General features: G+C 39.5%; 1 protein-coding gene across 1 annotated transcript in view; it reads left to right on the top strand.

The window, feature by feature from the left end:
* Positions 1-9,212: 9,212 nt before the first annotated feature.
* TFB1M (transcription factor B1, mitochondrial) overlaps positions 9,213-16,345 on the top strand; it is a 28,148-nt gene continuing 21,015 nt past the window's right edge. The window contains exons 1-4 of the mRNA XM_074162208.1: positions 9,213-9,495; positions 10,242-10,399; positions 11,934-12,085; positions 15,749-15,857. Coding sequence (XP_074018309.1) covers positions 10,267-10,399; positions 11,934-12,085; positions 15,749-15,857 — 394 coding nt within the window. The 5' untranslated portion in view covers positions 9,213-9,495; positions 10,242-10,266. The remainder of the gene's footprint in view (positions 9,496-10,241; positions 10,400-11,933; positions 12,086-15,748; positions 15,858-16,345) is intronic.

Raw genomic sequence — 16,345 nt, forward strand, 5'->3', positions numbered from 1 at the left:
CTGATGCTTTGAACTGATGAAACGCAAGAAACTTGGGGAATAGCCATTGAAAAAACAATCTTGAGTTAATGAATGGATATTGGCAGGCTCTGTTATCCTTGAAAACCAAGAATTACATTAACCGCCTTTCTAGTCCCTGTATCAGCTGTATCTGCTCCACATCCTGCTGCAAGAGCTAGATGGAATGGTCTTATAACTTGTGGATGAGGTACTTTGGTACTATGGATATTCAGACATCTACCTTGGTAGCTTGGGAACTGAGTCTGCATAGAATGCTCCTCAAGTCTCTAAGGGCTTTTTCTCCACCCGTGTCACATAATTGACTGCAGGTTTTAGTTATCTAATAAGGTATTTAGACCCTGTGCAGCCTAGTTACTGTGGGTTTAATCAAAGCAAGTCTCCATTTCTCTCACATCAAATATCTTCACCCCAAAGTCTCCCAATGCCCTATTTCCACTGTTCTTATGATCTCTTGTTCACTAGTGTGACTCCGCAAGTCAGTGAGCTACTTATCCAGGTGAAGCCATGCCTTGGATTCCTGCTGATTTTAATTCCTGTTTTAAGGCCTTTTATTTAACAGAGAAACAAAGTTTTCGAGGTACTTAGAGCAACAAACCTTCAGAGTCTTGGTTAGATCTTCTCTAACGCTCAGCCGTTCTTCTAGATCACAGCCAGATCCAAGCTTTGGTATTCTTCTCATTTACAGTTTCAGTCCTAGTAGACTCTTCCTAGCCTTCAAATACTTTCCTAAATTGTTCCTGCTAACAAGTATATGGAGTCTTTCGCAAGTCCTTTCTGATCTTGATCTTCTCAGCTCACTCTTAGCATGCGCTAAGAATAGGGGACAAGAGCTAAAGCTTCCAGTGTGTACCTGTGTGCACAGAATGATGCCTGGGATGGCATGGCCTGGACAAAAAAACCACACCTTAAAATGTTCTTCCTGCACATTCCTAGCATTTTTTCTGATCACTCTCAACAGTATTACCACTGTGCTCCCATCTACTCATATAATGAGACTATCATTAGCACTGTGGACCTCTAACTGGGCCTCATTCCCAACCTTGTTCTTGCAGATCTTTCTGCACAACATCTGTAAGATACTTTTTCACTCATGTAGCTAAAATTCTCATCCAATTCTGAATTCTTCATGGCTTGCATACTGAAACCTCCTTCTCTGTGGTCTTCATAAACACTTCCTTCTTCCACTTGTCATATCCAGCCTTCATCGCGTATTTACCCACCTCTTGCTTGGCCAGATCCCTCCCCTCTTTACTTCTTCCACTGCTTCACCTTTTATGTTGCAATATACACCACACACCCTCACGTTCACTTGCCCCTGTACAAAGATTTCTGAGTCTCCTTCCTGGAAACTTACTCATTGTTGAGAGGCCAGCTGGTTCATGAGAGCAGCCCATGTTTCAAAGAAGCACCTTGATGTTTTCTCCTCTCTGTCCTTCCCATAAACATCCATAAAGTTCCCTTATTGAACCCTTCAGATCCTTCTTTTGTGATGCTATAGGAAAAATGCTGCCTTGCTGAGACCACAGCTTGTCATGCTGACCAGTACTAACTCAGTGCCTCCTTATTCCCTTTATCCAGCAGTATCTACTCCTTCCTATTCTTTTAGACTTACATGGCAAGGTTTTCCTGACAGGGGTCATATCTTCTGCTGTGTTAGTACAATTTCTGACATGCTGGAGTTCTGTTGGGGGCCTCCGTGTGTAACTACAATAAAAAAAAAATCCATTCGAAGCTTTGAATACAACATTGAATAGCGTGTATTTAATACACAGGGCTAAACAGACATATTCATTAGCAGTGTGAGCAGAGCTGTGCCTCCAAATTAACTTCAAACAAGAGTTTTGCAAGTGAAGAGCCAGAAAGAAATCAGTTTATCCCCCATTTACCTCCACTTTCAGATCACAGTATGACAGAATATATCTGGAAGTGAGCAGATCAGTGTTGGGTTTTTTTCAAAGATGTTAGAATATTTTGATTTAAAACCAAATAAAACTAAGATGACATAAAAGAATTTAAAAGTATTCCCACCTGCTAGAAATCAGCACAGTCACCACAGCTTTGACGCAACTCTAGCAATTTATGGCAGGTAAAAACTAAGCACAAAATATTTAGAAAAAAATTCACAGTGTTGATTAGGGGAGCAATTTCTTGCTGATGATTTTTAATTTCCCTTAGTCTGGACAGAGAAATCATTCCAGTTATTTTACTCTCTGATATCCATCACTACAGTAGCGGTGGTTGTTTGCCACCTCAGAAATGCACGGTCAGAACGCTGTGGTACCTACAGCTCCCTAATGATATAAATAAGACAAGGTTCAAACAGAGGCGCTATGTTTTACTGTACCAGCTGCATTAGATGGAAAAAGCTGGCTTAAAATCTAACAGTTAATGAAACGCTTTCTTCTTAATGCTCTTTTGAATCAGTCGTCCTAATCTTTTCTTGGCAAAATACAAATTCTGACCTAGCTACTTAGGAGCTCCCCAAAAGCAGAAGGAACTATGATTAACAACCTACCCTTTCATGTGGTATATTCAGTAAACCTGAATCCCTGGGTTTTGTGGCTTATAATTCACTTGCTAAATCTTCTTTTCTTGTTTACTGTAAGTGTCCGTCATTGACCTTCTGCTTTTTATTTCTGCTAGGCGGAATACATGGCGTTTGTACTCTGGCAGGATGACTCCACATAAGGGCATACAGTGGAGTCACTAAACTTTCTGTTCCTTGCTGAAGACTGTGCAGCTCACTCACCGTAGAACAAGAGTGGCACCCAGTGGCCAGAGAGTTTGGTTAAATATTCGTGCCCTGAAGTTTCCGCCTTCTGCATTTTACAAATCCCCTTCCAGCATTTTGAAGACAGAAATCCATCCGCACCCAAGCTCACAGACCCCTCTCCCACCTCTGTACTTGCAGGAGACGCCAGAGAACTGAAGCTGAAAGGTTTCTTCTCTGTGCTATTTTTGAATATCACTTTTTCTGAGAGCACAAATAACCCACCACGGATATTAGGCACTTACAACAGGGAGTCACTTATTTCTGAGGGGTCAGGCTGCAACTGACTTGCCTGATACAAGCACAGAAGAAGGAGGAGTTCAAGGACCTCATCTGACTCTAACATGTTGCCCAGTAAGTCCAGATGAGGTAAACATACATTTTTAAACTGCCCCGGAGGAAAGGAACACCCAGGGATGGAGCCTGCTTTGTGATCTCCCCTCATGGGAAACACACCATCTCTGTGCTGCTCCCAGTCCATGGCTGGGTTTTACAAGACCATAAATCACACTATTGCACAGAAGGCATAGATGGTGGTGACACAGTGCGGCGATGAACACTGTTACTTGTGTGACAGTACAAATTTAATGTGCTTCTCAGGTGTTCATGTGATTTTGTATTCATTTTTCATGATACACAATCAAGTATAAAACTCTGAATTTCAGGTTAATATGGTATGCTGTACTTCTAATGAAGTTCTTTGTGGGAGATGTTGCAAGCAGCGAGAAAGCTTTTACTCTCATTTTTTTTCTTCAGCTTAGGGATACTTCATGCTTAAAACTCATCAATTTTGAAAACACTCTGCCAGAGAGCCTAATTAAGAAGCAAACAACTATTATCCTCACGGGAACATTCTCCAAGATGGAGACTTGGGTGTTGTGTGACCAAGACCAAGCTCACTAAAACACCAACGTTTCACAAAGCTATATAATTCCCAACGATAAATGGGTCATCATGGTGCAGCAGCTCGAAGTGCTGAGTCCGAGTTTGCGGTTTTGGGTCCTACTTGCAGCATGAAAATCCTTATTTCTACAGAGGTCGGCAGATAACCTTAGTGAGAATCGTCTTGATTCTCATAATTCCTGGCGTTTCTAAAATTTTACCCAAAACTTTGCATTAACTGAAACTCCTTCTAAATGCCCTAGAATGGTATGGGCAAATGGAAATCAAAACTGTCAACTAAAAATAAATTTTCTAGCGTGGATGCCTACAGCTAGAGTTTGACAATGTGACCCCAGGAGATTAAATGGCTCACAAATCAAAAGGCACATCAGAAGAATCAAGCATTAGAAGAAATTCTAATATTTTAAAATAAATATAATGATTTTTAGACATCTGCTGTGACAATACTGAAAGCCATGGATCTTTGTACTTCCTGAGTTATGTTAGGAAAGAACTCAGCAGTCTGGGCAGAAATTTCTGCCAGATTTTCTATTAATGGGAAGCCTTTGTTCCTTGAGTGTTTAGTTTTTGCTACACAACTTTATGGAAGTGATAACAAGGAAAATAACGTTCTTGATCATAGTGTGGCTTGATGAATCCACAGTGCTAGACTGACAAAAGTAGGAAGATTTCCCCCAAAACTGGATTGTTTTGCCCTAGGGGAAGAAATGGATGCAGTAATATTCTGGTTTATCTCACATTGAATGTAACCATTGCACCGAGCAGAACATCTAGTTCAAAAAGAGGTATTCTAAAATGCTTTGCTTCCGCCACCAAAGAGCAAGAAACCACCTTACAGACCCTCTACAGAGTTAATAGTGAAGATGTTTCACAACAGTTTTGCACTTTTTTGCAGCCTGTGGCTTCTAAAATTACTGTGACTATGCAAATGTACATTTCTCTGCTCTTATCTTACCTAAACCTTTTTTCCCCATTTGCTAATTTATTTTCTTCAGCATTTTAACTGGTCACAGAAGTTTTCCTGAGGGAAGGCAGTCACTGTATTGTTTGTACAGTGCCTGCTGCAACAGGCTCCTAAAATCTATTTAGGATCCTTATGAGGTAGCGCAATAGAAACAATAAAGAATAGAAATAATAAACATTTTATTTTAACAAACAACAGAAAACAGTGTCTTTGAGAACAAGCTGAAGAATAGAGGTCTTGTGATATGAAAATACTTCCAGCAGGGTGGAAAATAAAACATTTTCTGTATCTAACCTCTTTTGGGTGTTAAATTTCCTTATCATTTTTTCAATGCAATCTGGCCATTTACAACTTATCTTATTTACCTTAGGTTGATGTAAAACAGCTGTCAAATAGATTTTTCTATCCCAGAATTGGAATGGAGTGTGGCATTTCAAGAGTATGGTGTGAACCCCATTTTCTACAGCACGATGCCATTACATAGAACTAGTAAAAAAAAAAAATCATTTAGGTTAGCGATATTGTACTTCCTTTTAAAGGGGGTTATTTTTAAGTTGTAACAACCTGAACATAGAACCAGTAAATAATTAGTATCTATGAATGAGCTCAGCAAGTCTGTAGAATTAAAAACTGAAATTCCCACTGAAATTCCACAATTACTGTGGAAACTTTCCACTAGGGCACATGCTCTTTCATAATTACAGATGCAACTCTGGTTTCAAGCCTTGCAGTGCCGGCCGGTGAACCTGAAGCTGCAGTCAAGAAAACTCCAAGTGATCCCATACAGGTGTCTCTGCACAACTGTCTCAGGACCCGAACCCGGGCTGCCTCAGATGCCCAGTTTCTCTCTCCCTGGCATCTATCTGATTTGTGGAAAATGTGCTGAATGTTTCAAAATGATCAGGGTCTGTCTCCAAGGTCAAGACATAATTGAATTATGAAATAAGTCAGATGGTGGATTCCTGCCATTCACAAAATAAAATATTTCACCGGCATCCCAAACTTCTGTATTATTTTCATATTTTTTTTTTGGTCAACTTCTCTCCCCTGGTGGAAGGAAAGAAAATACATTAAAAACTTCTTTAATAGATTCCTGGGCCAAGTTCTCGCATCAAAATCTAGTTGCCTGAAGTCTAACTTGGGGAGTCATTAAAGTTTTATTATTGCTGTTTATGGTGGCACTCTCCATATTCCAGCTCCTTTCTACATACTTAAGGACCGTCCTGACTCTGGCGTTCACAACCGTTTGTTGTTACACAAACACCAGAAAGTCAATCCTGTCACCAAAGGCCTTGGATTCAAAGCAGGTAAGACAGCTATAAGGCAGTGAACATACAGAGGCATGCATGGTATCTCCCAACAATCACACAGCAGATGACTGGGACAACCGGGATGGGTCACTGCCTTGTCCGTGGCACCCCAATGACTCCTCAAGGTTCTCCTCTGGACGGTGAACTCTGGAACACAAACCTTTCAGAGTGTGCAGGCCGTTAGAAAGTCACCTTCTTAACAATGGCAGAGCTTGGGACATGACACGATAGCTGGAGCAGTGCGGAAGATCTTTCAATAGCTTGTTCTTCTTCCAGACTTTGAGACATATAATCAGAAACATCCTCCAGTGACAATTCCAACACGGCAAGGGAGAAAGCATGTTCCACTAAGAGGCTGGAGAGTCACAGACTGGGTGTCAGACATTGACAGGAATGGAGAAGTTCCTTCCTTTTTTTTTGTTCTTATGTTTCCTCTGTGAACTTTGTTAGGACCGTAAGAAGGAAGTGCTCTTCCTGCAGGCCCTACATAACTTGCAGAGGAACGAAAGGGCTGGTATTAGCAGACTTTTCCTTCTTGCAGAAGACACAAGACTTAGTTGGAGACAGCTTCTAGAAACCACCAAATGATGTGATGAGTTAACCTTTAACTCATCCACTTTCCCTCCATGAGATTTAGGTGCCTCTAACCCCCACACTACTACCCCTATAGCAACTTTAGGACTCTGGAAAACATTTCAACTTCAAACTGGGATTTCTATTTTTTTAAGTGGGGTTTCTACCAAAATTTTTCTACAAGCTGATCTATTAGCATACATTGCTAGATTTCTTTCAAATACTTAAGTATAAATCTATTATATCTTCTTCTTATTGTTATGGCCATATGAAATCCCTGGAAACTTCTCAAAAAAGAACATGTACTTTAACTAGTACAGTATACAAAGACTGAGTAGACTTGATGAGATGAAAAAGCTCAGCCTTAGTGACAACCAAGTATGAAACACATTATTAAAACAATGCTCTGACATAACATTTTTTAGGTACTGAGAAAAACTGGCATATTTTTTGCTTTAGAGTTAAAATAGCCTGGAGGTCTCAGCTGGCCATAAAGCTGATTCATGCCATGCTGTTTTTACACTTGTCCCTCCTAAGATCCAGTCCATATTCCTTCAAATTTCTTCAATTTTTAACTTGAAAAATTACCATTATATTATTTTCTTGTAAAGCCCTTTTGAAATTGGGCAAAGTAACAAATACCACTTGAAATCCCACATTTTCACCAACAGGTGGAGCTTACATTTTGTATTTCATTTATAATGACTTTAAATTCAAACAATGTATATTAAGACAAATACATCACAAACTCAAAACTCCAGTGTTTCAGGTAAGATTAGGACCATGACATTTCATTCCAATATTCCACTGTATGTAAACAATAAACCCTAGGCCAGCTCCTTTTCTCTGACACCAATTGCAAAGTTCCCTATGTTTTTAATGACTGAATAATTAGATCCATTTTCATTTCTCTTTAAATGAGGCCCCTTTACATTATATTCTCTTTCCCGTTGACTCCACTAATGTTCACGTATGTATTATTTCTCGCATGCATAGGTTTCAACTGTGATTAACTTGATTGATCTCAGAACACAACCGAACTCAAACCTGTAAAGAGATATTGATGCAGATACTGTCTATCAACCTTCTTTCACTTAATACTTCACAGGACAACACTAAAATACATTACAGCATCTGCTGTTGTTATTTAACTAGAACAGGCTATTGATGGCAGAAACTATGTCTAATGCACAAAGCTATTTAGAATTACACCCATTATTTATCCTGAGTGAGGAATTACTTTTTGCAAATCCTTTAATGTCTTCATTTGCTTACATCTACCAAACAAGATCCTCGATTTTGGCTTTTCAGTAACTACTTAGCTTTCTGGAAACATCTTGTTAGCATTCACTTGCTAGCCAGTCACAATAACCAGTAAGCATGGAATTATAAAGGCAAAATGGAAAAAGAACCTTAAAAACCAACAGTTGTTCAAAAGTGCTGTGGAGAAGGGAACATCCTTAATCTGCTGTGACAAAAGATACTGCAGAAATACTCTGCCAAAATGGCTTCTGACGCTACCAGTGAATTTTTGGATGAGCAAAACTGGACAGTGTTTTAAGAATACATACATAGATACAAATATATATGCACGTATATAGAAACACATGCATTTATATGTTGGTACAGTATCCGGTAGCCAAAATTCTGTTGCAACATGCAACAGCTGAATTTATATAACATAGTTACTCATAAGAACACAAGTACTAAATGTTTCTTCAATGTTAATTTCCCTGTCAGATCAAGACATGCGTGTTGTACGGCTCCAGTTAAATAAATTCAGATACACTGAAACACTCAACATTCAAATTTTCAGGGAAATAAAGAGAACAACAGGTTTGACCACACTCTTAAAATTAATCTCTAGATACACAAAAACAAGCAGAGCCAGACATTTGTGCGGTATCCAGACTAGCTGAAAAACTGCCTAGCAATTGGCTCAAACTAAAAAAAAAAAAAGAAAACCAACCCAGAGCTCCATTGTAAATATATGTCAAACTCAATTCCAGACATATCTGCAAATCTGCATTCCCACTCAGCTCCCATGTCTTATTAAAACATACCATCAACACCCACGTGCCTGCCCCTGGAGCCTGCAAGTAACAGTTCTACCCATCTGAGAGGGTGTCAGACTAATCGGGTTACCACAGAAATGGATAAACTACACTTCAACCCACAATGACGACTGCCAGCGGGTCGTCGTTTTTTTTCTTGGTGGTTTTTTTTATTGCCTAGAATCATCTTTGACGTGCTAGCACACACCCAGAACCACACCGCCACTTCAGGCCCACCGCTGCGGCCCACCCGGCCAGCGGGGCCTACAGCCCCAAGGGGGCCTCGGCTCGGGGGCCTACTGCGGGGATACGGCAAGAGCCCTCCCTAGCAGCAGCAGGCAAGCGAGAGCTCTCTGAAAGGTTTACATTGTGCGTGCGGAACGGCCTCCAAGGCCGCCCCGAGCTGCTCCGTTAACGCGGGGAGCCACGCGCAGTCCCCACAGCCTCTCACCCTCCGCGCGTGCGTACGCAGGGCAGCGGCTTGCCCCATACCCGCCTCGCGGCGCATGCGCGGCCCTCCCTCCCCGGGACACGGAGCCAATCAGTGCGCTGACACAAGCGCATGCGCATTTACGACAGGTGCGTGGCCGAGGAGAAGCACTTCCGTTTCCGGGTTCGCTCCCGCCTTACACCGTAAGGAGCCGCGCGCCGCGGGAGGGGGTCCCCCTCCGAGCAGCGGAGGGAGGAGAAGCGCGAGCGGCCGCGCGGCGACCTCCGCCCCGCCCGTCGCGCGACCCCGTTCCCCCAAGCCACGCTGGCGGCGTTTGCGCCTACGCGGCCCCCAGCCCTCTGCCACCCCGCGGGGCGCTCTCGCCGGGAGCATGCGCGTTGCGGCGCCCTCCCGCGGGGGGCGTGAGAGGCCACGGGGCGGGGCCGTTACCGGAGGGGCCGCCGGGGCCGGTGAGAGGGATGGCGGCCCTCCTCCGGCCGGGGGGTGGTGGGTGCCAGCAGAGAGAGGCGAAGCGATTCATTCATTCATTTATTTACTAATTAATTAATTAGCTAATGCGATTGTTTACACTTGGGATTCCGAGGTTGGCTCCCGGCAACCTCTGGGGACAGGTTGCCCAGAGAAGCTGTGGATGCCCCATCCCTGGAAGTGTTTAAGGCCAGGCTGGATGGGGCTTTGAGCAACCTGCTCTAGTGGGAGGTGTCCCTGCCCATGGCAGGGGGGTTGGAACTCGATGATCTTTAAGGTCCCTTCCAACTCGAACCATTCTATGATTCTATGTCTCTGCTTTGAAAACCAGATGATTCTGTAATAAAAAAAAAAAAAAAAAAAATTATTCAGGGACACTTCAATTAAGTATAATCTTTCTTTATGCAATGCCGTGAATTCAAGCAGATTATCCTTAATGATTCTCTTCTGAATCTGAAGTAACGAAAAGATCGACATCGAACAGTTGTGAGAGGGTTTTTGTTTTACCTGATGTTTCGGCAAAGCTACAAAACAAGACTTGCCCAATCCTGCATGGACATGGTTAGCGTAAGCACTGCACACAGTAGACAAAATACTCATGTTTAAAATTTAGCACTTGTGTAGTGGCTTGTAAATCATGTCTTGGTTTGTAAATTTAGCATTTTTAATATTAAGTACGTTAGAGTTTATGCCGTATACTAGAATCATCTTTTCAATGTCTCTCTAGGAGGAAGGAACAAGAGCTTTGCCTTATGGCTGTTCCAAGAAAGGTGGCGGCTTTCCATCTGCCTCCCCTGCCAACTGTTGGAGAGATTATTAAACTTTTTCGCCTTAAAGCACAGAAACAACTTTCCCAGAACTTTCTACTGGATTTGCGATTGACAGGTTAAATATTTTATTCTAATATTTTTAGCTACTATAAAAGCATGTAGCCCAGTTTTCTTCAGAATCCAGATTCTAGCTAAGGAGATGATGTTCGCGCGATGACATCTGTCAAACTCATGACAGCTCAATGGTAAACCTTTAAAGAATTCTTTTTAAAGTAGTTTTAGCTTAAATGAATTGATTTTACATGTAAAGGCATAGAAATCTTTGTAAATTATAGATTAATTTTTTAGGTAGAAACTATATTCCTGTATAAAACATGGGCTATTGATTTAAGTGCAATCAATACTTTTATCATTCAGGTACTATTATAGTTTCTAAGTCGGATTAAAAAATGAGTGGTTTTTTCAGATTGTTACGTATCATAAAAAGTACTGTAACTCATTGTACAGTTTAATTTACTGTATACCGTTGTTAGGAAGGTTGTTTGTTTCAGTTTATCAGAGATGTTGTAGCTTTTTTTGAACCAGTTACATTGTTCTGAACAATTCCAGTTATTTCCAGCGTCATGTCAGCAATGTGTGACAGAGCTGGCACTGTTCAGTCAGTGGTGAGTTTCTTGACTGTCCTAGTGGTAGCTGGGGTTTGCAGCGATAAATGCGGTGCAGCTTCATGCAGCTGATGATTTGATTGCATTCAGGTTGATAAAGATTTAGGATATGAACATGAAACTCGGTTCCGCTACCTGAATAACTGGAATCTTGCGCTGGAATGAAAATGTCTGCATGCATTTAGTAAAACCTTCTAAGTAGGCGAGTCTTCAGATATTTCTTGGTTTTATTGCATACTTAAGAAATTGTGGAGTGTGCAGTATAATTTCTCCCAGCATCCTTCTCTCCATGCTTCCTAGCGATCACTTTATTTCATTAGCTACATTTTTAATCCTTATTTTAATCCTTTGTCAATCCTTAATCAGTTTTCTTTCCTGGCTGTAATGTCTTCCAATGTTGTATCCTTCCTCTTTCCTCATCTTTCAACTGCCTCATTTTCTATAACCACTGGTGGCCTATATTCCAATTTTCACTTTACTCCAGCTCCTTCCTCAAAAAATAAGGCAAAAAATGATTGCTCTGTATGTATTGTAATTTTCATAGAGCTTCACTGTATCCTTTTTGCTTCTTAAGTTTCCTTGAAATAGAGGTATTCTATTGAAATACCTTTCTAAGGATAAGTAGTGAGACTTCAGGGCGCTGAACACAAGTGCTTATTTGCAGGAGGAGAATAGTACTGCCAGTTTAGAGATGATAAATAATTTTCTCTTTTTTTTTTTTTATTCTGTAATTAGCAACAATGTATATTAAAGCCATTAAACTGAAAATAGTCATCTTTAAACAGCTGAGCGTAGATTGTAGTATGAAACAAATCTGAATTCTGTGCAGTCTGGCAGGCATGTGATCATTTAACTGGGATGTGTCACTGTTTGTGTCTGTTCTGAGATAAGCACACTTGTGCTTTAACAATAAACAATGAGTTTATCTTAGTAAGCTGGATCTTTTGGAGAATAAAGGCTTAGTATGTTCTTTGTGTCTTGCAGACAAGATAGTGAGACAAGCTGGTGAGCTGAAAAATGCCCATGTTTGCGAAGTGGGCCCTGGGCCAGGAGGTATTACCAGATCCATTCTCAGTGCTGGTGTCGAACAACTCCTTTTAATTGAAAAAGATGCTCGATTTATTCCAGGATTGCAGGTACCATCTGGAGAATAGTTTGCATAAATGTATCAACAACATTGAATAAGAATATATTAAGAAAAGAGAAGGGTTCTAAGTATCTTGTTGAGATCTCAGAATTGAAAAGAGGTTTTGCTTCTTTGGCTTAAACCAGAGTTATTTGTTTGAAGATGAATATACACAGTATAGCAATTAATTGCTCCTGCTTTCTCATATTCCTGTTCATTTAAATGCCCATTATCTCTTCAGGGGATCCTGCAACTGAATTAAGGCTGAGGCCTGCCTCATTTTTTCATATTGAGATGTTTCAGGTGCTTTAAAGGTCTATCCGTGCAGGTGAAATAATAGTTTGAAGGCTGAACGTAATGTCCTTTGGTCTTACTTTTCATTTTAATTATGCTTTAAAGCTTATAAAGTTATGAATGTAGATGTCCAGTTAATATAGTTCAATACAGATTAACATACAGACATAGAAGAAGCAAGCATTTATTCCACATTTTAAAAAAGCCTCACTTAAAATATTGTTCCTTTCTTTTGAAGCTGGTGTAAGTTCGTAAGTCTTTGTGACATTTTTCAAATACCATCTACTTGTGTTGCTGTTAAGCTTCCATGTTTATAGAATTTGGCTGTATAAATCTAGCAGGAAAAATAGAGTCCAAAATCTCTTCAGATTTGGCTGTTTTCTTGTGCCTCTTCAACCTCAAATCATAGCAATTCAAAGGGCTTTCCTTATATTGCCCTGTGTCTTCTGTAGTAAGTCAGCAGTGAAAATCAATGGGTGAAAATCTCTCACTTGAGAACTGATACCATCTCTTTCTAGAACAATAATAATATGTTACAAATGAAACTGCATATAACCTTAAACCTGAATATGCATGTAATTATGTCTTTGTAGGGTTAGCCCTACAGTAATTTACATAATTTACAGTATGCCACCTTTAACTTATGAAGTGTGAAAACTTTGTGTTTTCACTTTCCTTGAGTGGTGGCAAATCTGCATTTTTGTTTTAGATTTTAAGAACTGTTTTGGGATTGGAGAGAATATGAGATGAAATGCTACTTACTTCAGTTTACAGAGTTTTTTAAGTACTTCAGACAACTTTTCTGATCTTCCGAAGTGCAGCCACTGCAACAGATTTCTCTGAATAAAAGTATGCTTTCCAGGGTCTATTACGAGCTTTTGGTATGTAATCATCTTTGCTATTCAAGAGAATTAACATTAGTTACTGTGTTGCATTAGCAATGTCTTCATAGTAGAAATCAATATATCTGAATGAGGTTACTGAATATAAAGATGCTATAACTTGGTAACAGTGGATGGGAATAAGCAAGAAATATATTGCATCCATAGTTTTAAATTTGGTGGTGTTTTTTTTTCCCTCCAAATAAGATGATACATAACAGAATCTCTTTTGTGATAATGTGGGTTGTAATACCTTTTTTTTTTCTTAGTTTCCCATTCAAAGCTCTATCAAAACCAAATGCTTATGAAAGGGTTGAGATTTGAATAACAGAAAATGTCAAAGATTAAGTAACAGTTCTCAATTGTTATTTTAAAAACGTCTTTTTAGATACTTATAAAATCACTGACATAAATCATACAGCGTGTTTCATTAGCTGTTTTCCAGGCTGTGATCTCTATCACGAAACTGAAGTTGGGATGCTCTTTACTGCAAAAGGGAACTATAGTGAAGAACATATGTGTTCAGAGTAACAGTTACACAAGCTGAGAGTCTGTCTCACTTTTAAAGAATTACAACCTCCCTGTGCCATATGCCTTAATAGTTGTTAGGCTGGAAGGATTTATGAGGAGAGAGGAAGGGCGCTCTCAACCAGAGAGTGGATTGAATATAGAATTCTTTCCGGAACACCATTTCACTTTTTAAACTATATATCCTTTATGTTTTCTTCGTGCCTTTTTGGTTGTGAACCAAAGAGAAGAAGAAGAGAATCTGTATGATGGAGAATCACTTGGCTCATGTACTTGGAGCACAAGAGCTCCTAGAACTGTGTTGGGTGCACACATTGGCCTAAAAATGGGGAAAGTTTCAGTGGGTTTCTGAGTCTTTATTTCAAATTAGAAATACACAACTGTGATTTTTTGCTCACAAATTAAATGCAGTACTCAGTTATCTTGCATGACACTGAAAAACACCCAAACTTCTCTTGACACAAAAACCATTATTAAAAAACAATATATGTTAATAATCCATTGTTGTGTAGGCAGCTGCCTGCTTCCTAATACGCTGTTTTCTAACTTTATTGATCTTACATTATCTTTCATCCTATTATAGCATTTATAGCAGCTTCAAAGAAAGATTTGACAAATGGCAGATTAGTGAATTTGTATGTAATATAATTGCTTGTTTAATGCTGAAAAATCTGTTAAGTGGTTTTGAGTTGATGTTAGATTTATTTTTTCTAGTTGGAAATAATTGCATTTAAAATACGTAGGAACACTTAGTTTTTAGTTAAGCATTTTTTTTTTAGTACTCTACACATAATTTAGATGTTTTGAAGTTAAAAAAACCTTTTACTCAAAAAAATGTCTTGCAAACATTTTGTAAGCAGTATGAGAAAGCAGCACTTTCCTTTGGCTCAGAGACCTGTGAAAGCTGTTTGTGCCCCTGAGCATATTAATGTGATTGAGATTGAAGTTGAAACTAACAATGGTGAGCAGTTTATTTGGGTAGTTAAGCCACTAGCACTTAACTGTTTATGGATTTGGATTTCTGTGCGGAAGCAAAATTGTTCTTTAAGACATTCTGACTTAGGAACAATAAATATCCCCAGATGTCATCTTTGTAAAAGTAGACTTTGCTTTTGAATTATGCTGTTTATGCATAGTTTCATGTTGTAAGAGAAAATATGAGTACAACGGTAAAAAACTTAACTGATTTTGATTGTGTAACCTGATAGCAGAAATGAAAGAATTGGTCATCAAGCTACAGCTGGTTCTGCGTTTGCATTTCAGCATTTATTAAATACTAGATAAGCTGCAGAAGTGGGATAGAGAAGTTGACAACAGAGTGGATTTTGTAATGTCTAACGATACGAATTTTTGAGATTTCCTCTACTGCTAGGTATTCATTCCTCCATTTTTGGGAACTCCATGGTTTCTAATGGTGTGAGTTCAGACTACTACAGGGTGTATTAAGAGAATATTTTCCCCTTTTTCATGTAAAAGAAAAAATGACTGAATATTTCTGCAGTCTTGTACCACATACGGCTAAAATTGGATAATAGACCCTACAGCTACGGGGGAGACAGAATAAACAACATGAGCCATGTTTCCATAGGTAATGGATCTAAAAACTTTTCAAAACCTGCTGCTTGCATTATTACGTAGATCAGGTGGGGTCCTATTAGTGGCCCAGGGGTTGTTAATTGTTTCGTGTTGAAGAGACTATTAGCAGTCTTTTCAGGTTTAAATTCCCTATTAAGAATTCTACAGCTGTGAATAGTAAGCATTTACAGAATCACACATTAAACTTTTTTTGTTAGTGTTTGCTTTTTGAAAGTATATACTTACTAACAGTGTGCTCAGGTTTAACTGCTATTGTGCTTTTTTTGTATATGGAAGATAAATATATAGCAAAGGTTTCATTCCTTCTGTGGCTGAAGCTGGAAATGAGTTTGGTTAATACTCAGTGTGAATTCTACTTGCTTGCTTACAAACAGATGCTCTCTGAAGCAGCTCCAGGAAAAGTGCGCATTGTTCATGGAGATATTCTGACATATAAGATGGAGAAGGCTTTTCCAAAGCATTTAAAGAAGAACTGGGAGGACGGTTAGTATTTGGGTTTGGTTTATTTAATTTTTAAGGCTTCTGAGTTTGTCTTAGGTGTGGTGATATTGTTGGAGTTCACTCAGTGCAGGTGTTACTCTCTCTCTTCTGGTATGTTTTGAAGGTAAGAAGAGAAGGGTGAGCTAACCCTTTCTAGAGGAGAGAGAGAATCATCTTCCTCTTCAAAGACAAACAATGGAATTTGTGTGACACTCAGTCAACATTATTGAGGAACTTTGCAGTTATTAACCTTAGGATGACTTGACTGTACAATAATATCTCTTGGGAAGTACAAAAGCAAATCAAATTGTTTACTTTCGTCCCAGCTGCTTCTTCTTTTTGAAGAAGCCAGAAACCACCACCACTGCTGTCGTTCCACTGAAGACATTCCTGTAACTCTCTTTGAAACTTGTCCTCAAAAATTTAATTTACTCATTGCATTGGCTTCAGCAGGATATCTTTGGCAAAAGTAGAATCTAATCAGAGATGGT

This window comes from Numenius arquata, chromosome 2 (genome assembly GCF_964106895.1).
Source record: "Numenius arquata chromosome 2, bNumArq3.hap1.1, whole genome shotgun sequence".
Lineage (NCBI taxonomy): Eukaryota > Metazoa > Chordata > Aves > Charadriiformes > Scolopacidae > Numenius > Numenius arquata.